Below are 24,123 nucleotides of genomic sequence, written 5' to 3' on the forward strand. Positions count from 1 at the left end.
CCAGGCCCCTGCCCAAGCCACTTCCATGTTTGGCCTGGATAAGTGGCAAGAGCTTCCCGCAAGCTCTCTGCTAAGGTCGGGGGTTTCTGCGCAGCATCCGGAGTGATCCCAGGGAAACGGGACTCAGATCATCTGCTGCCAACCTTCCCAGGGCTCTCTACTTCGAGGGGAGCAAAGCCCATGCCCTCCCATGGGCCCGCAAGTCTGGTGATGTCACTCTGCTTTCCCCCTGCTGTCTCTGCATCTGTCCTTACTCCCCGCCGCCCTGCCACATGCCAGGCAGGCTTCCCGGAGGCCTTCCCACTGGCCTTTGCCTCCTCCTGGAAGCCTTCCTTCCTGGGCCAGTGCTCCACTAGCTCCCCAGCCTCAGGTCTGGGTCCCTGAGGCCTGCCTGGAACAAACACCCTCTTTAGAGTTGCCTGCAGGCTCCTCCCCCGACCTCCTTCCATTCTAAGTGGTTTGTCCTTATGACCATGACCGTACTGGCAATTTGTGTCATAATTGATTATTGACACTTCGCTATTGGTTTTACCCCCCATCCAGTTTGTTCCGTGCATCAGTGTATGCCCGCACTTAGAACACGCGGAGGGCGTTCGAGAAATACTGAACCAACGCAGGGATCGAGCCCCTTTGCTTAACTCAGGACCACAGTCCTCCCAACGTACCTAGACCTCACACCGCAGTTTGGGAGAAGTTTACATTCTAATGGAATTAGCCACACTTCATTATTTCCAGTTGTGAAGCGGGGGTGCGCGACACGGGGTTTGGCGGATTTGGGGAGGGGGTGCCGGACCCAGGAAGCGCTGCCTGTCCTGGAGCGGTACCGGCAGGTGCTCTCCTCCTCTCGCCTCATTTCTCACCCTCGCTGCAGAGGAGGCACCCCGGTGTACCCCCCACTGGAGGGCCCGCACCTCGAGGGTTGCCCCCCAGATCTTTTCCCTTCCCCGGAGCTCCCCTCCCAGCTCTTCCCCGGAGTGCCCCCCACGGGGGCTGCCCCCTCCAGCTCTCCCACGGAGCCCCCTACCACAGGGGCTGCCCCCAACCGGAGCGCCCCCCACAGGGTCTGCCCCCCCAGCTCTTCCCCGGACTCCCCCCACAGAGGCTCCCTCCCTCTGCTCTTCCCCGGAGCCCCCCCACCACAGGGGCTGTCCCCACCGAAGCTCCCATCCTCCTCGGGGGCTGCGCCCTCCCAGCTCTTCCCCGGAGCCCACCCAGCTCTTCCCCCTTCCCTGGAGCACCCCCCACCGGGGCTTCCGCGAGGCCGCGCCGCCCCTCCCCTGCCCGTCCTCCAGCGCGCGCCCGCCGCGAGGCCAGGGAAGCGAGCGCCCCCACAGGCTGAGGGCCCGACCAGCTTGAGGGGGGAAAAAGCGGCTCCTCAGAAGGCTGGCTGCTCGGCACACATTAACCGTTTTGGAGGCTTGTTTATTGACCGTAGCAAAACTATGTACGATCTACCATTGAAGTCATTTTTAAGTGTATTCCTTTATTTAGTGAAAGCGAGTCAGACCAGAGTTTTACACTGGAATCTGGGCGACGGGCAGCGGGCAGAAGGCGGCGGCAGCGAACTCGCTCCCCGCCGGCCACCCCAGCCCGGCCCGCGCAGGCGCGCTCCCGGCTCCGCCCCGCCCGCGCAGGCGCGCTCCCGGCCCGCCCCGCCCCCACCGCCGCGCGGGCGGCGGGGGCGGAGCGCAGAGGGCGCGCGGGCTGTCGCGGGCGCGGAGGAGACAAAGCCGCGTCGGGGCCGCGGGGGGTGGGCCCGGGGCTCGGTGGCGCCCCCGCCCGCGGGGAGGGCTCGGAGGACCGCCCACGCCGCGGCAGCCTCGCAACAGGTCGGACGCCTTCCGGGAGCCTCGCCCTGCGCTGCCGCCCCCCGCTCCCGAGACCCGGGCGCCCCGCTCGGCTCGGGCCGCGGCTCCCATGCGGTTCGGGTCCAAGATGATGCCGGTAAGCGCGCGGGCGGGCGCGGAAGTGCGCGGGAGCCGAGCCGGGGTCCGGGCAGCGCGGCCCGGCTCCGGGTCCCCAGGCCGCGGTCCCCAGCCCAGCCCCCACCCTCGGCCCCCTCACTCCCCGCCCCCACCCCCCAGCCCTCGGCCCCCCACCCAGCCCCCGGCCGATGGTGAGCTGAGGGCGGGCAGCCGCCGACTTTCCTCCGGTCTCCGCCTGGGTCTTCACTTGGTGCGGTTCTTGAGCGTCGAGAACAGGGGCCCGGAGTCTTGGTTGCTTTGTCTTTTTAAAAAACTTTTTGTTGGAGTGAAACAGGCATCAAACTTGCGCTTGCCTGAGTTTTGGTTGGGTTTCGCTCGCGGTGTGCGATGGCAGCCCGAGTGTCAGGTCGCGGGAGACCTGAGTGCCCGCGGCGCGTTCGGTTCGCGGCTCCCCCCCAGCCCCCCGAATCCCTCACATCCCACTGAGCCTCCCATCCCTCCATGAACCCCCGGTCCCCCCACCCCTCCGAGTCCCCGGCCCCCTGAATCCCCCGAACCCTCCCCAGGCCCCCCGAACCTCACTGAGCCCCTATCCCCCCACGAACCCCCGCACCCCTGCCCCCCCGAGTCCCCGGCCCCATAAATCTGCCGAACCCCCCAGCCCCCCGCGAACCACCTGCCCTCCGTCTGTGTCCACCCCCCCGAGTCCCCGGCCCCTAAGATCCCCCGACTCCCCCAGCCCCGACCCCCGGCCTCCCCAGATCCTCCGCCCCCCCGAGTCCCCCAGCCTCCCTGGTTTCCAGCCTCCGGCCCCAGGCCTCCCAGGAGGCCCCTGGACCTCCTGGCCGCCAGCCAGCCTCTGGCCCCACGAACCCCCCGAGTCCCCAGTCCCCTGAATCCTCCGAGCCCCTGCCCCCTGGAGGCCCCCGGCCCTGGCCCCCAGGGCTGACGCTGGAGTGAAGTGGCTCTTTCCTTCAGCTCCCGCGCTGGGAGTCTAGGGGGGCGCAGGGCTGGGGGCTCGTGCACGCGTTCCCCGCCCCCCCCCCGCCGGAAGTTGTGCCCGCGCCTCTCCCCCCGACCAGGGGTCACTTTGCGGCCCTCGCTGTTTTCTTATGGCTTCGTGTGTTGAGACAAAGAAGCAGGCATATTTTACCCCATTACCCCATCTGTGGAATGGAGTGAGGACAGATTTTGTTCACTTGCAGTTACAGGTGCAGAGTAGAAAGTTTTGTCCCCCCGCTCCCCGCCTCTGTCGTGGGAAGGCGTCCTAAACGTTCACGGTCTGGGCAAACTTAGTTTATTGGGATTGATCATCGGGAGTTTCGATGGTTTGGGATATTCTGTCCTGCCAGGATTCAAGGAATTGGAAAGTGTTGAGTGTTATGCATCCTGTTTTAGTTTAATACCTGGTTACAAAGTCAAGTTTGTGATGCAAATGCCCGGTATTAAAATACGGACCATGGAAGAAGGTGAAGGAGTTTGCTGTTAAAATATTTATTCCTTGGATTTACGTTTCTTTCTCTCCTTTTTTTCCCCTCATAACGTTCTTTTCTCTTGAAATGACTTTCACAGATTGTCTCTGAATTTTCCTAAAAATAGGAACAAGATAAGTATTGGTTGTTGCAATGTGGTTTCTTAAGGATAGTTTCATGTCAAGATATGCTTTGGGCTTTCTTAAAAAACTTAGGATGCGTTTTCCTTCTCCCCGCTATATACCAGATGATCAGAACCTATGAAAGGTTATGCTGCTGCGGACACTGTGTTAAGTGAGAGGTGTGGTTCTGATGGCCCTCAGCAGACTCCCCACGTGGGAGGGGGATGGGAGGGTGGCTAGTACCCCAGCGCTAGAGCCAGGAGCAGCCAGGACCTCACTACCTCAGTTACCACGACCTCTGTGACCAGAAGTTACGACCTTCTTTTACAAAGTGATTTGTCTCAGGTTCAGCATCCGTAAAATGGGGATGATGATACTAGGGAGCCCTTAGGGTGGTTTGAGGATTAGGGTTGCTAGTTCCGAAGTAATTAGTCTGGCGCCCATCTTTCTTGGATTTGCAATCCTGGTGAAACCACAGGTTCTTACGCCTGGGGTCCATAGAAGCCTGGCGTCCATACGAACGGGAGGCAAGTTTTCATTTAGTGCCATTGTGTTAATAGGTGTCCTTATCCTGTCGTATCTGGGGTACTTGAAGATAAGCCTGTTTTCTTAAATATATTTCTTATCTTTGGCTTTTAATATACTTGGATTTTAATTTTAACATTGAGTGAGGTTTCATATTTTTTACTTTGAAAAATCCTAACCAATTTATTGGGAAAAGCAGTGTGCTTCTTATGGAAAAATGGATCGTCTCAGGATGTAGACAGTTGTCTTGATGTGCTTTTTTTGTTGTGGTGGTTAAATGTACATAACAGAAATTGCCATTTTAACCATTTTTAAGTGTGTAGTTCTCTGGCACTAAGTACATTCCTTGGTTTGCTTTTCAAGGCATTCTAAAGATAACAGCCTGCTGTTTAGACAGCATTATATTAAAAATGTGCAAATAAATGGTGTTTGTGTATTTTCTCACCAAATGGTAGAGAATCAAGTGATTTTCATGTGGGACATGAAGTGATAATTGGACCCTAAACCAGAAGGGGAAGGTGCATTTTAGTAGGCTAACTAAAAATATGTAGGCAAACAGCTGAGCGCCAGGGTGGGGGTAATGATAGGGTGCGGCAGAGGCTGTGGTAATTAACACCCATTTTCAGATACCCACCAGAGCATCTCTGATGCTCTGAGATTTCTACAGCTTGGTAAGAAGGAACTGATTAACCTCTCCTACTTGACACCGTATTTTCCTCATCGAGGAAAGTGTTCTCTGCAGGTTGAGAATATGGCTTTTAGTTGAGCTGTCCTCATTGTATTTGGTAATCGGATAAGGGGAGGTGATTATTCAAAGCAAAATTCTCAACTATTTAAAATTATATCAGGTCTCTTTTTTCATTGCTTTCATTTTGCAAAGCATTATATTTAAGCAAGGCATATATTGAGAAATATCTTTATGAGTGTAGCTAACTCTAGAAGCGTTCAGTGCTCTTTTTAGATGGAGCTTTATAAAGATTCCTGCTTGTACCTGCAATCGAAATGGAGAATTAAAAACAAAACAAAACCTACACAGAATCGCACGGTTTTGTGCAGTGCCACACCGAAGGCCAGAGGACATGAATTTGCCTGGTTGTCCGGTAGATACCATGTGTTACCTGTGTGTCGGGCTGGGACGGACCTGTGCGGTGTCTGTCCTGTCCCGTATGGTGGCCACCAGCCACCTGCAGCTACAGCACTTGAAATGTGGCCGGTGGGATGAGAAACTGAAGTTCTGAAACAATTATACAGTCTTAATTCTATCTAAATAGCCACATGGGCCTGGTGGCTGCCGTACCCGCCACAGCTGTCAGCTTGACAGAGTAGCACAAAGTAACTTTACGTAGGAATCACATTATTTGCAGCTTCCTGTTTACATTAATACTTTATTTTTTTTTTTAAGATTTTATTTATTTATTTGACAGAGAGAGAGAGAAAGTGAGAGAGCACAAGCAGCGGGAAGGGGAGAGGCAGAGGGAGAATCAGGTCCCAGGACCCTGGGATCATGACCCGAGCCCAAGGCAGACGCTTCACCGACTGAGCCCCCCAGGCGCCCCTACATTAGTACTTTAATATGAAATCATAATGGCCTGTTTACCCCTAACGACTTGGGAAATGGGTTTTCCAGTTACTTAGTTTAGTGTTCTCTTTGAACGAATCTCATTGTGGGGCCCTGATACAGATAATGATTTTAAGAAAATGATAGCTTAGTTTAAAAAGCTCAATTGACCCGATGATGATTTAAGTTTTCAATTTGTGGCATTTTCCCTTCCAGGGTTGCAGAGTGTCCTAATTATTTCTAGTTATTCTGTGATGCTCTAAGAGAATATCCGATTGTGGGAGCTTCTAGTTCGGGGAGTCTAGGGCAAAAAATTGGGTTCTCGCCCTATCTCCTTTAGAAGTCTGACAGCTGGTCGGTAGGATTTATATATTTCTAAAGGAAACTGCAGCTCACAGACCAAAGGCAGGACTTCTGCTTAAATACTTGTATTATTTTCCTGTAAAAGGGTGGTCTTATTTGCACATACTTTCCAAGCTGAAATTATGTGTTGGAACGAAGAAGCTTTCAGGTTACAGCTCTAGAACATTGTATTTATATGATTACACCATGCGGTGAAAGAATTTCTTCTTGTTGAGTAGTAATGTAGCAGGGTAGCTTAGGTTTGACTCCCGAATACAGTTTAAGGTAAGTTCTCTATCTTTATAGAATTGTAATTCTCAAAGGCTGTTAAATCATCTGTTTTTTTTAAAAATGTGGCAAATACCTCACATTTTATGTGCTGTAGTGAGATTTGTTGCCTTGTGACTCCTGCTATATTCATTAAAAGCTGAAACGCATTAAACATTTTCTGTATTTTTACCTGCTTCAGGGAAATGGTTTAGACTTTCTAGAGAACCTTAGCCCAAGCACACAGCCGCTTGTATTTTAACAGTTAACCTGAAGAGAATTTATTTATCTGGAGGACATAACGGAGGGTCATTTGCTCATATGCTGCTTCTAGGAAGAACCGTTTTCTCTCCCAATTCCTGTCCCCTGCCCCCCAACAGTAGAAAGTAGAAACAGTAAAACGAAACCTGTTTTTTTCTGAAGCTTTTAAGGAATCATATAGACCTTCATCTCTTGGTAACCTGTGATAGTTTGTGGCACTCGTTAAGAAGTGTGTCTGAAGCTAACTCCACACTGTTTTTGGCGCTTCTGGGTTGTGCGGCCTCTCTCCAGCAGGGGACTGCGTACCAGTGCCTGTTGATGGTGTTTCCATATTGGCTTGTGAACCTCTCCCCACCCTCTGCTAAGTGTCAAAGGATAAGGAGAGTGGGGTAGGAGAGTTTAGGAATCCAGAGTGTTCTTTTCTGCTCATGCCACTTAACCAACTCAAACATGATTGAAATACTTGCTTTTCGGTGGTGTGCTGTGTGCCGAAGAGAACATTTTTCTTTAATCAGATGTAATTGAGAAAAGAAAACACAGATGACAGACTATGTATGAAATGTATACTTTGGTGTGCTGAGTGAGGCACTAAAATTTTATATTTTATTGGGGAGAGCCAAGGAGAAGTTGTAGGCAGTAGGGGACCCTTCCGGAGCAGCGGGTAACACAGAGGCAGGGACCCGAAAACATTTTGTATACTGCCTCAGCAAAAGAAAGTGACTGTATCAAGGAAATGCACGTTGTAACCGTAGATCTTATGTAGGAAAAGCAGTTTCCCGGACTCAGCAACTTGTGGTCATTTTACAGTTTTTTCTACCTGAAATTTATTCCAAACCAAATGATTTCAATAAATGATAAGAGATCGTGCTAAGAGAACTACATTTCTTCGAAAATATTCATTTGGCCAGTAAATACCGAACTAATTACTTCTGAAATGCCTACTTCAGTTGTTTCTCTGGAAACACATTTTTAGCTTAGTATTTCTTCATTTACATTCAGACACTTCAACTAAAAGTCTCTGAGACACGGGTTGAGAGAAGTAGTAGGAAAGTGTCGTGCATAAAGGAGTCTGGAATTCCAGTTGCAGGTGCTAGTGGTAATAACAGGAGCCAACACTCGTGTGTGAGCAGCGCGGGGGGCTCGGAAGCCCTGTGCTCCGGGGTCCCTCCCAGGGAAGGGGAAGGAGCTTCTCCCGAGACCCCGTCTGTGCCCCACACTGTGCCCGGTGCTGTGGCTTGGTCATCCCATCGAATTTCCTGCTGACCTTGTGAAGCGAGTCTTCTCGTCCTCATTCCACAGATGAGGAATTTGAAGCTCAAAGGGTTTCAGGAATTTGCTCCTGGTCACTCAGCAGAAATGAGACACGAACCAGGTCTGCCTACAGACAAACGTTCTTTTAGGTGTCAGTGCCTACATTAGACTATTTCTGTATACTCTGTACGGGACCAACAGTGGCCATGGTGTTCTTTTGGCAAATGATAACTTCAAACATGGCTTTTCATTACATAACTACAATTGTTTTTGCAGTAGGAAAAGGAAAACAGACATCTTTCCATATTTAAACCCAAACTGGGTGAGAAGATGAGTAAGGTTCGAATGACACGGAGGTGACCACCTCACCCCCATGCCATGGAAACACCTCAGTGCCTGTTATCTTTGTGCCTCGAACGCTCCATGGAGATCTCAGCCCCTCCACGGCGTTGGCAGGGAGGGAGAAGAAGCCACCGTTTGTAGGAGGCGTGTGGATTCCTCTTTCTCTGGAGGTTGTTTTTAAACAGGGCTTGAAGGCGATGATGCAGGGAAAAGAGGATCAGAAGTGGATGGGCCCGTTGGGAGATGCGGAGGATGGGGGGACGTACAGCGGGGAGAGTGCCATCCCCAGTCTTTGCCCTTGAGACAGTTCCAAGGGCTTGAGTGGTACAGCAGTGACCTGACCCACGCCACTGCTGATGGGAAGTCGGGATGGACGCCGAGTGACAGCCCCATCTATGCAGTAAGTAGTGGTCCAGCTTAGTGAGATGAATTTGTCGGAAGTAAACTAGGGACTGATTTTGTTTTGTTTTGTTTTTAAAGTATTTATTTGAGGGAGAGAATGAGAGAGCATGATCTGGGGAGTGGTTGGTGGGCAGAGGCAGAGGGAGGGGCAGGCTCCCCGCTGAGTGGGGAGCCGGACCGGAAGCTCGGCATGGAGGCTGGCTCGATCCAAGACCCTGAGATCATGACTTGATCTGAAGCCAGCCACTTAACCTACTGAGCCACCTAGGCGCCCCCTAGAGACTGATTGTGGATGAAATCACCTTAAATCATTGTTCTTCATCCTTCCTCATTAACCTGTTGATTGTATTTGGATGGCCGTTTGGGCCAGCATAAGTCCTGCAAATACTTAACGGTCCGTCCGCAGTGTTGTGGGCACTGTTTAAGTGCCCCGGATACAGGAGAGGATAAGACCACATCCAGGGAGCTTACATCCCATGGAGCTGAGTGAGGGGTGGATGGGGGAGGTGGAGAAGAAGAAAGAAATGTGGGAGAGTGGGATTCCAGTAGGATCGTGCGGCTGGGATGGCTGCTTTAGATTGGGGGTCAGGGAAGTGATAGTTCAGCTGGGACCCGAGCGCCCGGGAGGAGCTGTGTGTCACATGGGCAGAGGCTGGGCTGCGGGCATAGGCCTGGAGGACACAGTGCAGCCGGGGGGCTGGTGCTTCGTGGACGGCGGGGAGGATGCCGAGGGCTGAAGTGAGAGCAGGGGCGCATGGGCTGAGGTGGCACTGGGGGGGCGGTGCATTAGCCCCCGGGGGAGTGACAGCAGGAGAAGGGACCGCATGTCATTGATTAGGAAAGACCCCTGTGTTGCTGTGTGGAGGGTGGGCCGTGCAGGTGCCAGAGGCAATCCGCTGGGAGAGGCGGGGGGAGGGAAGGCCGCTCAAGGCCTCCTGAGGAAGGTCCACAGACAGCCACCGAGAATGAGTAAAAGCCGTACCTTTCCACTGCGATGGCCCCGCCGATAGTGTGAACTTGTTAACCTTAAATAAAGCAGTCAGTTACTTTCCCCACGAAAGCGGTTTATTCGGGAATAGCAGAGAATTGCAGTTTGGGACATGCAAGCAATGACAAGACCACAGGCAAGTCCAACACACGAAGGAGAGGAACGTGGTTTTATGGACAAGAAGGAGGAAGTTGGGAGGGTTGTTTTGAAGCAAAGTCCACTGGAGAAAAACGGGAGTTCGGGGTGATGGTGGTTTGTCACCGGCCAGGCTGCTGGGGTGCTCACTTCCTGCAGGAGATACGGTGCCCGTCTTTCCCGGTGGGGGCCTGTAATTCGGGATTCTTCCCTGTGGCGGGTTTTTCTGTTGGGTCTGTGATTGACCTTGAGTGATGCAGCTTCCCCTTCCAGCCTCCCCTTCTGCATCCCGAATCCACTCTGGTGAGGTTTCCCTTTCCTGATTTTCACACTCGATCGACATGGTGTGTCCCCCGCTTTAATAACTTCCCTCGTGCCATTGGGAAGCCCTGGGGCGAGAGAAGGAGCAGTGCCTCCCCAGGGCTGGGAGTAAGACCAGGCAGGAGTAGGGAAGACTGCTCCCATTCCACAAGCTCCCTCCCGTGGGACTAAAGAGAAACCAGACTGTATAGAATTCGAGAGCCCTGAAGAGCTCAAGAGGAGCCCTCAGTCACTGTGGTTCTTTAAAACCGAGGAGGGCAAGTCCGGTCTCTGGAGGAAGCCCTAACCTTAAAGATGTTTTACAGCAACTGTACTTTTGACCCCGTGACCATGCCGCCTTGGCAGCTTCTGATGGGTTCGCCTACAGTCCCTTTACCACTTGTGTTTTTAAATCGGAGATATCCTTTTATTGACGGAGATACAGAGTGGCCAGCCATCTAGGAAATTGAGTCAGAGCTGCCTCAGCTCTGAAGGGCCTCCTGCCCATGTTATTCTGAGCCACAACTGCTAGCTAGTGTGTGGTAGGTGGGTAATTTTGGTCATTCACTGATTTCCAGAAAAGGGGGGCTATTTCAGATAACACTTTAGTTTAACGGTAGAAAGGTCTTTCCCTGGTAGGTTTTGCTTGTTGCCGACAGCCGCTGGAGACCTGGGAGTTGGGCCCCTTTCCTTCTTTCTCCCATGGTCCCCCCACCCTGTGCCATCTCTGTGTCTCGGCCCCTCTCCTGTCCGTGGGGCCCCTCCCCTGCCCGGGCTCCAGCAATCCTCTCCCTGTTTCTCTTCTTACCCACATTGTTCTCTGCCCGTCTGGTCCCTTCCACACACTACATCTGTGGTGGTTTTCCTGAAACAGAAGTCTGTGTCATCCCTCTCCAGAGGAGTCCCAAGACTGATCTGTTCCAGCGTGCGAGATGAGCTTCCTAGCGTCTGATGTCTCGTCCAGGTCTGAGGTCAGCCTTTCTGTGCCGACCGTATGCTTCCATCCAAACACTGAGCCTCGCGGTGCGGTGATAGACACAGAACACCCAAGTCAGCATCCACTCGCACCGCCGCTCTTTGGCCTGCCGGTGGGATTGTGTCCCTGTTCCAGAAGACGTGCTTCCTGCCCCGTCCGTGCCCCCCAGGGACTGCGTTAGGGCTGCTGGTGGGGCTGGACGTCCGCGTTCCTTGTGCTCGCGGCAGGCTGTACTCTGTTCCATGCTTCCATCCGTGACCTGCTCTGCGCCCTCTGGCCCCGCGGTAACTGTGTGTGTGCGAGACGCCAGGTGTGCACACTGACAGTTTCTGCAGCATGTCTGTGCCCCTCAGGTTGAGAATTGACCTGTCCCTGCGTATTTGTCCAGTCTTGCCCCCAGCCTCCCGTGTCGGCAGCTCCAGGACAGTGACGATGCTGTGCCGGCCTGCTCGCGCCTCCGCATGTGATGTTTTTCTGCCTGGATGTTCTTCTTCCTGCTGTTCTTACTCATCCTCCAGTTTCCAGTTCAGTGGCACTCCTTTGAGGGAGGGGTTGCTTCCTGCCCGCCCTGAGCCTTGCATGCACCTCCACCAGGACGCTCTCACGTGCGGCCCGTCTGCTTGCAGCCCCGTAGTGCTCCGCGAGCTCTGGGACGTTGGGCACCACGCCTCCCATCGCTGGGTTTCTGGTGCTTGGCACACTGTTTGACACGCTGTGGGGACCTGATAAATAGTGTTCGAGTGAATGAACGTTCTTAATTTTTTTTGAAAGATTGTATTTATTTGAGAGAGGGCATGAACAGGGGGAGGGGCGGAGGGAGAGGGAGAAGCAGGCTCCCCACCAAGCAGGGAGCCTGATGTGAGACTCCGTCCCAGGACCCTGAGATCATGACCTGAGCCACAGGCAGATGCTTTAACCGACTGAGCCACCCAGGTGCTCCTGAGTGTTCTTTCGATTTTCTTTGGTGAGGGTCGTTCTCACCCGTTTATATGTATGTCCACAGTTGGCTTTTGAGCTCTCTTAGAGAGTTCCCAGAGCTGGACTCTTAGAGAGTGGAGGAGCGCTTTCATCACCAGTGTGAGGCGGAGAGGGGAGAACTGGACCCAGGGGATTGGCTGTGCTTAGGGCATCCTGGGCAGCTCCGTCCGTGTGCCCAGGCAGCAGCCGCGCTCAGCGCAGGGAAACGGTGCCAGCGGTAGAGAACGGCGGGCAGTGACCTGGTTACGTAGTGTGTAGGCCTTCTACTGTCTTCGCTGTTCGATGACCACAGATGCTGAAAGCGGAGTGGCCTAACGCGAGTTGCCCTGCAGCATGTTTGGAACTTGAGATCTAAGTCAGACTTCAGGCGTGGTTGAAAAGGAGAGAACAGATTTCTTCAGTTACTCTAAGCAGAATGCCTGGCTGCTTCTTTTCAGCCACGGTCTGGTTTTGGGATCACTCACTTGGAAGTTACACCACACGTTCGTATAGGCGCTCACCCTTGGTCATGCTCTGGGCTCCCGCTGACTCCCCCGGCTGCCACCGAGCTCTGACCCACAGCGTCCATGCAGCTGCACAAGCCCGTGTTGTCACTTGCTGTGTGTGTGAGATCTGAGATAGCGTGGGGGGCAGAGGAAGCCTTTCAGGGTCAAAATCTCTGTCCCAAAGGAATTTATACACCACGGAGGCAGGTAAGACAGGGGTATAAACAACTGTGCGAGTGGACGTTAGAGAAGCAGAGAGAAAGTGTTCTTGTGTCTAGAGGGGTGTGCGTGTGTGCGCGCGTGTGTATGTGTGCGTGTGTTTGTGCGTGTGTGTGTGGAGGAGGGGCTGGAGGCAGTTTGAGGGTCTCCAAATCATTCTAGAAGCCTAGGGATGCCTTGGGAACAGGTGAGCTAATCCAGGGAGACGAGTGGGGAAGAGTGTGGGTTTTTGGGTTTCTCATTTGGTGGCTTGAGGCCATAATTGTGCAACAGATGATGTAAACTAAGTTCCCTGAGATCTGATGTATGCAAAGATAAATACGGGTGCCTGTGACTGTGTGGTGTTTCCATACAGTTACTGCTTCCGGGTCAGCTCCTGGTGCTGCGATAGGTCATGTGTGCCGGATGGGTCACCACGCTCTGCGGTCACCTGTTGGTGAGACAGCTCCTGCTAGACGTGGACAGCAGAGTCCTCCCAGCCTCTTCATAACCCTTGAAGCGGGTGCTTCTCAAGCTGTATGTGGTGGGCTGGCGGGGCCCACCCCAAGGGCTTTTTGTGTGGGGTGTTCCCCCAGAGGTTCCAGGTGGCTCCCTCTGCCTCCGACCAGATGCCTCTCCGGGAGCCGCGTGTGCGTCTGAGTCTCCTCTCCTGCCTTCTGGGCCGCGCCTGTACTGGCCTAGTAGGTGCTCAGGAAATCGGGTGGGACAGATATCCAGGTCAACAAGCAGTTGGGGCTAGGAGGGGACAGAATGAGGGACGGACATCAGGAGGACACCAGCCCTGGGAGGCCTGGAGGTGGCGGTGCTGTCGGCTCACAGGCACCAAGTGGGGATGTGATCAGACATCTGAGAGCAGCAGCGTGCAGCTTTCTGAGAGAACACGATTTTTCTGTATGTAGAGGATTTTTCTCATGTTTTTTCTGCAATGGGGATGATCTCGGAGGATGCCCGTGTTCTCTGGATGACACTGGGTGGCTGGGGGCCTCCCTGTTTGGTGCCCTCCAGATGGCTGTTGAGACTACCTGGGGTGTTGATTTCTAACTTTCACTCACTTGCCGTAGTAACCAAAAGAGTACAAAAATCCATTGTTTATGATTTTATAGTTTTGCTTTAACTCAGATGTGGCTGACAGAAACTGATGGACTGATTTTAAATGACACTGTAATAAAAAGCTGTACACTTAGTATCTGGGCGGGTTTACACGTCACTGACCCTGAACAGAGCACTGGTAGATGTGACTCACCGTCCGCGATGGAGGTTTTGACCGGCAGCCCAGTGGCCTTGAGAGTAAACTCCAGGCGGAAGTCCTGGCGGCGGGGAAGCCGTGGTGCCTGATAGCTGACATGAGACCAGGCTTGTCTCTGAGGGCCAGGACACAGCACTGGGAGATGCGTGTCCCTGCCCCCCGGAGGGAGGCTCCCCAGAGACCCCTGTGGCTGCCCACATGGACACTGGGGGCCGGGGAAAGGCATCCAGGCTGGGCAACCGGTCAGAGCGCTGACCCACGAAGGCTGGCAGCCTGGTCCTTAGGGAGGCTCGCCTGTGAGGAGGAGTGGCAGAAGATCCCAGAAGGTGGGGATGACCTGCATGTCATTTCTAGCCCTTCTGCTGTCAGTGGCCACTGCTGGGCCCAAGGGAGCTTTGGCTGACGTTCCTGTTTGTTTGTTCTTTCCCTGTTCTCTATGATCGTGTTGAGGGAGGTGTCACTCTGGGTGGGCGGGGTGCAGCCGGTTTGCATTTCTCCCCGCACAGGGGAGTGCTGAGTCCCGAACCGTGCAGGCTCCTCCCTGGTCTCACCCCCAGCCTAGTTGCTACCTGTCCTTCCTCGGAGTTCCTGAGAGCTGTAAGGCTTGGGAGGATTTGTGTCACCCTTTTTACAGACTGTTCCTTTCCCTCTAAGGAACACTTCCCCCTCTTGTATTCTTTTTTCTCCCAGGTAAACCTGAGCGATTGAAGGTTTCATGAGCCAGAACTACTGCAAAGCCTTGTTTCCTTTCTGTGACGAAGAGCACCTTATACTCTGGTTCCCTTTTCTTTCTGGGGAGCTTTACCTGGTTTTGTAAATCGAAGGAATGAACTGTAGCCTCTGACACAAAGTGAACTTCTTGGGAATGCCCTAACCAGTTTTTGTGGGGTGTTTTTGTATTTCCTCTTGGAAGACTCTTCCACATTTTAATCTGAGATAATGCCTCCTTGAAAATGAATCATTCTTAACGTTAAGAGCATAACGTTATAGTCACAGTGAATACATGTCCTCTGACACGGAGCTCTTAAAAAGGAATCTGTGACCCATTGTTTTTAAATGGAGATTGTGTGTGACTTTGGGATTTTGGAAGGACAAGTCTTCGGACGTGACTTGGGCATGAATCACTGCGGAGTGCGGGGGTGGCGGGCCGCGCGGGGGCCGAGCAGCGTTCATCTTCTCTGAGCCTTTCCGATCAAGCACTTTCTCAAGTAGACACAAGTAATCATCACAGTGGCCACTTTCTGTAGCATATTTCCACATTCTTTTATCACAGTTTCTCGTAAGTGTATACTTGGAAACTGATATTATCGTGGAAATATGTTAACATTGAGAACATTTTAAAGGGATGTCTGTACTTTCTCTCCTGTATATTCCGTTCAAGCCAGTTTATCTGTATGTGTCTTTTAAAGGTTCTAATCTTCGACTTCACACGATTCTGTTTTGTAGCTTGATCTTGCCACTTTCCTAACACAGTTTTTGGAGTCGTTGGCAGCTGGGTTGTAACCCTTCCAGCGAGGGTTTTAAAACTTTTCCATGTTGCTGAATATTTAAAATAGTTTGCCACTTTACTCTTCGTAGATCTAACCCTGTCGTGAAAATATTGTGGCATTTAGAATTTTCTTCATTTCAGTTATTTCTTTGGGATAAATTCCCACAAGTAAGGTCGTGAGGTAGACCTAATTCTGTGGCCTTTGCAACGACCCGTTTTACTTTTCAAACGGATTTTAACAGTGTATATGGTGCCAGCGTCATGTCCAGGTGAGTCACTGTCCTCCAGTCTCATCTCTGTTGGATCTTTTAATCAAATTGCTGATGCGATAGCTGTAAGTGGCACCTCATTATTTCAGTTTAGTTAAACAATTACTTCCCCCCGGGTTTTGCGGTTGGTTTTATTTTTTTATTTTTTATTTTTAAGATTTTATTTATTTATTTATTTATTTGACAGAGACAGCCAGCGAGAGAGGGAACACAAGCAGGGGGAGTGGGAGAGGAAGAAGCAGGCTCCTAGCAGAGGAGCCTGATGTGGGGCTCGATCCCATAACGCGGGGATCACGCCCTGAGCCGAAGGCAGACGCTCAACAACTGCACCACCCAGGCGCCCCTGCGGTTGGTTTTATCTCACGTGACCCACCTGTTATTCCTCTGCTCTGAAGGGTACTTCAGAGTTGATAGTTTACTGGGGAATCTCTTCTCCTTGCGGCTCATGCTGTAAAAACATGAAGTTCCTGGTTTACAGGTTGGCAAGAAGTGAGCATGTCTCAGCCCCCCGGAAGGGGCTGCTGGTATTCATTTGTACTGAGGGCAGAAGAGCTGTCCGCTTTGTCGCCCTGTCCCCGCGTCGCCCACCATGGCGTGTGCATTTTCGGGTGCCTCTGAGGTTCCCAGTCCTCGCGGAGCCCACATGTGTTTGTGAGGGCTGTCGTGAGGCTTTGGCTGGATGATTGCTGGGTTCTTCCTAATGACAATAATTCACCTCCAGAGTTCTCAGGAAATACCCGGAGCTTGAGTCCGTGAGAACAGCCTCCCCGGGGATCCCCATTTTGTGTGCTTCCCTGTGGCCCGGGGAGCTGATGAAGTCATCTCATTTCTTGGGAATATGGTGTTTTAAAACGTCCATGCCAGGAAAAGATGACATATTTGGAAGTAAGGTTACTATAGATTTTTTTTAATGATTTTCTTATGCTTTCCATTAATTTGTGCCTCTGGGCTGAAACCTCAGCCTGTCTCCCATTATGTGCATTTTTTTCATTTCTGAATTACCATTTTACCTTCAGTCTCATTCATGTACTTCAGTAGTAAATTGTCTCGTTTTTCTATGAGCACGTTTCATCTCCCTTAAGAGATTTTTGTATCTTACACAGAAAGCATGAAGTAGGCCCTTTAAATAGTGATACGATTCACGTTCTGTGAAATTCACCCTGTGAGGTGTGCAGTGCAGTGGTTTTTAGTAACTTCACGGGGTTATGTAACCATCACCATCAGTTCCAGAACATTTCCATCGCCCCAGATGGAAACCCCGTCCTCTTGAGCAGTTACCCGCGGCCCCCTGCCCCAGACCCCTAGCAACCGCTAATGCGCTTTTTGTCTCTGTGCCCTTGAATCTTCGGGACGCGTCCTGTTTGTGCCCGGCTTCTGTCACACAGTGTAATGCTGTCAAGATAGCGCGTCTCCGCACCGCAGCCCTTTTTATGGCCAAATGTTATTCTGTTCCGATGTAGTGGATTTCCAAGATCTCTTTCTGGACCGCTTGTTTCTTGTCCGTGACTAAAGTTGAGGCAGCGTTGGGGCCCCAGAAAAGCACGTGGAGTGCATGCTTGCCGTACCCGTCACAGCAAAGCCCCGGGAGCGGTGGGGCCTTGTGTTCATCTTACCAATTTCCTCATCCGCTCCTGAAAATACCAGTTTTATTGTGCATGTGGTACATAATCATTCTAGAAAATTTAAGCATGGCTGAGCTCCCAGAAAGTCAATTCATAATCTCACCACGGCATCACAACTGTTAGCTTGGTGAATATCGTTCCAGGCTTGTTTCTGTGCGTGGCTTGCCCGTGTGTGTATTTGCGTATGTTCCCTCTTCCCATTTGTAGAAAAGGACGTGGTGAATAGTCTTACAAGAAAACAGTGCGTAACCGACACATTTTCGAAAATTTGTGCTTTTTCCTTCTAAAATGTTTTCGTATCAGATACTGGAAACTTCTAAGATTTAACAGTTTTATGTTTTATCTTTAAAAATTCATGATTGTAGGCCAGAATTGTTCTTGCAGGACTTAGTTGATAGACTCGGCTAAAATGTCTTTTTTAAAGTAAAATTTTAAACATGCTAATAAAACTTTAAACAAGACAAAATAAAACAAAGCAAAAACAGCTTTACCTCGTTTCTGTTTCATTTGTTAGGGATTTAATTACGTTTTTGAAGAATTTCTTTATCCCTTTGGAGCACTGAGATTTGTGAACGGCGATAAAAGGAAGGTGGCCACGTGAGGACCATGTACACCTGCTTTTTCTCGGGTTAATAGGATGATTAGTTTAGCTGGCCCTCTCTTTTGATCCTCTTTCTCATTTATTTTTTTGCTAGTCTTTCAAGTAAGAAGAGGCGAATTGATATTTATTGAGAAAATCCCTGATTCACTTACGCTATAAAATTTTAAATAGGTACAAATTATCACACTGAAGCCCATAATTGTGGCCAGATTATAACTTAAAAGATATTAAATTATAAGTGATATATTAGTCTGAGTGATATTTAACCTTTATAATTTGGGGACATATTTATGTAGTATATTTAAAAGTAGATGAAATGGGTTTAAAAGTTTATTTCAAAGTTGGGATGCCTTTCCTTTGTTTTACTCATAATTTTTTAGGAGGGAGAAGTAACAGTTACAAATATTATGGCCAGCGGCAGCAGCGGGGACCAGGGAGTGGTTCTTGTCCACCTGGCAGTGGCGTGGTGGGGGGAAGGCACCTCCGCGGTCACTTAGTGTAAAGTGTCGTTGTCCCTCCCCCCCCACTTCCAGCCACTCCTTCTGGCCATGTTGTTGCCACTGTGCCGGTTGGCCCTTTGTCATGTAAAAAGTAGAATAATCACTGGGAGAAAGGACGCAGGTGAGGGTGGGACCGTGGGGGGTTGGCTTAGCGCAGAGGGTTTGTGGGCTCTCCCCGCGGAGCTCCCCACTGGGCTGTGGACAGTGGTCTGGAGAACGGTCGTGGTCAGTATTGCCCACACCAGTCCCCTCTCTGCTGGGCCGGTCCCATCCAGTCACACAGCCCATTAGGACTCTCCCGCTGGAATGAAAACAAACAACACCCCTTCTGCGCAGCCTTCTTCTGTCTGGGGCTCTGCTTCCTCTGCTGTGTTAAGGCAGAGCGCCTTGGCCGGCTCTGCGGGTCTGGGTCTGTGCCCTCCCCTTGGGGTCTGGGCTGGTCCGTCCATGCTGGTCAAGCAGCGGGCAACCTCCGAGTGCCAGTGCCATGCCTGGGGCTGAGGGTCAGTTCGCAGGGCACTTTTCGGAGACCCTAAGTTCACTGGACTTTGTTGAGATTGTTGAGACACTCTGTCCACTTGGTCTCTGGGGCCCCGCACTCCTTTGGGTGAGTTCCTGTTTTCTTGTGGATGGCCTCTCTCAGTCCTTTGCTGGGTCCTCGTTGTCCGGACCAGCTCCAGCCCCGCCCTCGGCACTGTCCTGTGTCTGCTGTCCCTAGCTGATCTCGCCCAGCCTTGGGCTCCAAGGCCTCTGTTTGTTCCTGCCGTACTTTCGAGTCCATTCTGGTGTCTGGTAGGTGGCTCCAGTTTGCCCTGGAGGCTGCCCTGGCCAGCCCTCTCCTCACCTCTGTGTATCGCTCACCCGGATGCCAGGACAGCAGACCCAGGCTTGCGCCAGTCTCTCTCTGCCCTCACATCCACCTGCTGTCCATCAAGCACGTCTCTGGCTCTGCCTTCTCGGTAAATCCCCATCCAGCCGTTTTCACCACCTCTGCTGTCACCTGCAGTCTGGGCACCCCTCCAGCTCGGGTGCTGCGTTTCCTCTCAGCTGCTCACACAGCAGCCAGTGTTTCAGATGACGTCACTTCACTACCCTGCTTGGAATCCTCCAGGGACCTCTTTTTTAAAATAATTGAGATATGACCACCGTTCTGAAGTATGCAGTTCAGTGGTTTTTAGGCTTTCCACAAAGTTGTGCAAACCTCACACTAATTCCAGCATTTTCATCGCCCCAGACGAAGCCCGGTAGCTGTTAGCTGTCACTTCCCCAGCCCCCTGGCAACTCATGTCTCTGTCTCTTAATAATTTGCCTCCAGTGGGTTCTTTGATTAAAATCCAGATTCCTTGCTCCGGCCTTTGAACGGTGGTTCCCAGACCAGCGGCGTCCACATCACATGGGAGCGTGTTAGAAACATGGCACCTCGGCCCCCTTCCCGGATCCACTCAATCAGAAAGTGAGGGTGGAGCCCGGCCATCCGTGGTTAACAGCCCTCTGTCCACACCCCAGTTTGAGGACCAATGGCCTCATGACTCCCCTCTAATCCTTTCCCCTTGCTGCGTCGCCGCTGACCCTGCTCTCCCCCAGATGTGATAAACCGGAGCCCTCCTCAAGGCCTTTCTGCGCGCTGCCTCCTTAGCCTGGCTTGGACTCCCGTTCTGCTTAGATCGCTTCTCCGGAGCCCTCCGAAGCCTCGCCGGTGCGGATGGGAGGACCGCTGTCCCGAGCACCTCTTGCCGCCCCTGCAGATGCACCCTGCACCCTTCTCCTCCCTGCCCTGTGCTCCCAGGGGCGGGCTTCTGCACACCACACCCACGTCCCTCTCCGCATGGCCCCCTCTGTTTGGATTGTTGTGCGATAGTAGCTGTGTATTCAAGGTAATTTCTGCAGTAGGGCTGAGTCTGGAGAGCGGATGGCCTGTAAGTCCTGAATGAAGGGAGAGAGTGTTGAAGCAGGATGGCCGGCGGGTGAGCAGAACGGTGTCTGATGGCGCCACGCGCACTGCCGCGGTTCTCGGCACACAGAGGGAGACACAAAGTCAGTCCGAGGGGAGTCTGTAAGATGCGGGACCAGCGACAGGACTCGTTCGTCCATAAACAAGTACCTACTCCGTGTGTGCTGCGTGCCAGGCGCAGAGTTCACGGTGCTGAGGATGCAGCGCTGAAGAGACAGACCCCGGCCTGTGTGGAGCATACGTTCTAGAAGGGAAGACGGAGGATAAAACCAAATTAACTGAATATAAAGTGCGGTACGTGGGGACTGTGCCAAGAAGAGCACAAAGCAGGGAAGCGTGCTTGCGTGTGCATGCGTGGTGCTGGGATCTGGGCAAGGATGGCCAGGGAGGGCGTTGCTGGGAGGGCAGCACTGGAGTGCAGACCGCAGGGCCCAGGGGAGCAGCTGGGCTGGCTGCAGGCAGAGCAGGGCAGGTGCACAGGCTCCACGGGCCGGCATGCTCGCTGCGTGCTGCCTGTGCGGATCCCGGAGATGGAGGGGATTAGGAGAGGAGGCCCGAAAAGGTAGTGGGGGCTGGCGTTGGCATGGGCAGGTCACGAGTCCGCTAATCCAGACCAACTTCCCCCTCCCTCCCTGGCTCTCCCCCCACCTGACGCAGCCGCAGAGCAGAGCAGCCCTGCTTTTCCTCCTGAATTTACTCTGTGTCGCCTGAATTGTGCAGCTCACACATAGCACTACCCCCTCTCCCCATTTTGTCACCAGATCCTGTCTTTTCCACGGAATCCATCCTTTCTCACTGCCTTTGTTCAGCCCCTCGCTCTGTGCCAAATGCTGGCTGCAGTATGTTGGCTTTGACCCTGTCGCCCAAAGTCAGTGGCAGTTGTCCGAGTGAAGACTCTTACTTTGAAGACGGGGACTGAGGCTCAGGGAGGTGATGTGATTTCCCCAAGGCGGTCTGTCTAGCTAATTATTAACAGATCTGGGGCAGAGCCCAGACCTCCTCTGCCCCGGAGTCCAGAGCAATGTCACACCACCCGCCTGCCCAAGCACATGAGGACGGTCCCCGCCGTCAGTCAGCACTGAGCGCATCCTCACACACGGAAGGTAGAAATGGGGTCAGCTCGTGCACCTGCCATTCGTGCAATGCGGTGCATTTGGGGGGAACGGTAATCTTAAACACAACACGTCTCTCATCATTCTTATTTGTAATTGTACTTCTAAGTAAACGAAGCTGTTGCTTTCCAGAAAGTAAGAGACCAGATCTCTATTAGAGTTGGGTTACCGCGGTTACTTAGCACATTTCCTAATATTGTCCTGCTGTAAGGAACAGCCTGAAGAGTAGGGAATGGGTCAGAAGAGCAGAATTGACCCTGTCATTTTAGTAGCCAAGTCGATCGCTTCTGTGAGTCTTGTTCATTTGTAAAGAGAGTAATGCCGGCTCTGCTTGTCTGGGGTTGATGCGAGTTTCTGAGCTCCGTGTGCCGAAGCTTGGNTGTCTGCAGGCTGTGGGCTCAGTGTCTCTGCATTTCCACGACAGTGTGGGTGTGGGTGGGGAGCACAGAGAGCCGCTGTGGGATACGAGAGTGTAAATTGTTTAGTTCTGTCCTGAAGTGTGCCCTACGATTTGCCAGAGCCGCGGCAGGGTGGAAGTCTGTGAGCTTAGTGAATCCTTGTTATTTTTTCCAAGTGACTTTTGTCAGGGCTTTATGATTTTTGTGTGGTTTTGAAGTGCTGCCTTCCTGTCTGGCTGAGGCCTGGAACGATGTGTCTTTATTAATACAGTTTGTTGGGAGGGGAAGGACAGTATAGAATTAGCTTGAAAGCCTCTCAGCTCATCCTGAGAAGCTGTATGGTTTTTTTTCCTTTTTTATTTACTGTTTCCCCAGTATCCACTGTGTTAATTTTTCTGGGTTCCCTACTGTGTGTTCTCATGTTCCGGGTGACTCTACGTTGGACGTGCTCCTGTGAGTTGAGAGCTTTGGCTGTAAGAAGGGAGGACGCGGTGACCTTAGGAAAACAGGGTCGGGGGTGAAGGAGGAGCTACAAGGTGCCTGGTGCTGAGCCTGCTCACGGGGAGAGGGAGGGGAGTATTCGCCCCTGCACGGCTCCTCCTCTCACTTGACCGCACCCCTGCGGCACCTGGCCTGACCGCTTAGCTGGTGTCCATCACTGTCCCTAACGAGGCGCTGCCTTTTTGCGGAGAAGAGCCTAGTGCAGCTTTCTGGGGTGGGTGGTGGAGTCTGAGCTGGAGGGCAAGGCGCCTGGCTGTGGGCGGGCCCGTGTCGTCCTGAGCGCGGTGCCGGTCCTGCTCATTCTGCTCTTTTGTGGCCTTCAAACCCCAACTTTTCCGTGTTGGCAGCCCGTTAATCATTGTTACAGAACGTGTGCTGGTCCGGAGTGGACCTGCCAAGGCCTCAGCATTCTCCATTCGTGAGAATCTCTCTCGCAGGATAAATGCTCCCGGGGGGACTTCTAACAGCCGGTGCATGTTTTATCCTGATACACGTGGGCCCGCGTGGAGGCAGCGCTCCCTGAGCTGCGAGAACAGAGGGGCTTCCCTACCTGCATTGCTGTTAGCACTTTATTTGCTGTGTCAGTTTCTTCAGCGCTGGGAATTCACATTTTGGGGGGATAATATAATCGGCGTGAAAGTTTGCGTTCTTTACTCTCAGTGTTTTTGAGAGACGACGTCTGGTTTTCCTAGGAGAAAGGGGGCTTGTGATTTGGAGATTGAGACCTGCCGGCTGGGTAAGCTGTAGCATAACAGCCCGTCCGCCTAGCGCATACGTTGTTGACGAAGACTTAGGCTGTAATGTTGCAGGTATCTGATTTGATTAAAACATTTTAGCCCGAAAAGTCTGATTTTTTTTGCACAGGTGGTCTCTGCTCACGGTGTAAATATGAGATTTCCCTCCAAGCTGTGTCTCCTCTTTCCCACCCTGGCCTCAGAGCAGCACGTTCTTAGGTCTCACGCCGGAGAGGCTGTGTAGACACACGGGTGCACACAGATATCCCCGAAGCTCCCTCACAGGCTCGGTGGAAGCTCTGTTTCTGGGGTGGGTCTGGCACCTACTAGGAGCTATGTAAGTATTTGGCGGACAAAGAGCAAATACAGTGTCAGAGCAAGACTCGGTTTGGCCATTTGTGTGAACTGGTTTGCCCGAACCCCAGGGACCCCAGGGGCTATGCAGGCACCGCTCGCGGAGGGCCCAGACCGCCACACCGCTCTCGACTGGGGCTCTGGGAAAGGAATCCCAGGTGACTAAAAAGTGAAACCTGTGATGTGGACACTGACAGCTGCTGTCTCTCTCTCTCTCTCTGTTGGCAGATGTTTCTCACCGTGTACCTCAGTGACAACGAGCAGCACTTCACCGAGGTCCCAGTGACCCCCGAGACGATGTGCAGAGATGTGGTGGATCTGTGCAAAGAGCCCGGCGAGAGCGAGTGCCATCTGGCCGAAGTGTGGTGTGGCTCTGGTACGAGACCTGGGTTGTGTTGCCGTTGAGACGTGGCTGTGGGCCCCACGCGTGTTGTCCATGGAGAAACCATGGCCTAGCACGTGCATCAGGGCAAGACGTTCTCTCTCCAGCTTCGCTGTGATGTAGGGACCCTTTCCATTCTTGTCCTCTGCAGTACAGCAAAGACACTGCAGTATAAAAGGTCAAGGACAGGCAGGTGGCCCAGCAGGGCAAGCTTCTGGGCCGTACCCGGAAAATGCTCACGAGTGTTTCCTGTGTGCTTCGACTCGACTGAATTAGAAACATGAGGCGTCCTGATTGCTTTGCCCTCTCCAAGTTTTTGTAGGTTTTTAGGGAAAGCTGTTCAGTCTTGAGTTACCATAGTGGCAAAAGGCAGTGGTGAAATCATAGGCATTATTTTAGGCTTTGAACTCAATCCC

General features: G+C 52.4%; 1 protein-coding gene across 1 annotated transcript in view; it reads left to right on the forward strand.

Moving 5' to 3' along the window:
- Positions 1–1,808: 1,808 nt before the first annotated feature.
- Positions 1,809–24,123, forward strand: part of TP53BP2 (tumor protein p53 binding protein 2) — a 54,602-nt gene continuing 32,287 nt past the window's right edge. Inside the window, exons 1-2 of the mRNA XM_040636145.1 lie at positions 1,809–1,944; positions 23,554–23,701. Coding sequence (XP_040492079.1) covers positions 1,918–1,944; positions 23,554–23,701 — 175 coding nt within the window. The 5' untranslated portion in view covers positions 1,809–1,917. The remainder of the gene's footprint in view (positions 1,945–23,553; positions 23,702–24,123) is intronic.

The sequence above is a fragment of the Ursus maritimus genome, unplaced genomic scaffold (assembly GCF_017311325.1).
Source record: "Ursus maritimus isolate PB19 unplaced genomic scaffold, ASM1731132v1 scaffold_2, whole genome shotgun sequence".
In the NCBI taxonomy this organism is placed as follows: Eukaryota; Metazoa; Chordata; class Mammalia; order Carnivora; family Ursidae; genus Ursus; species Ursus maritimus.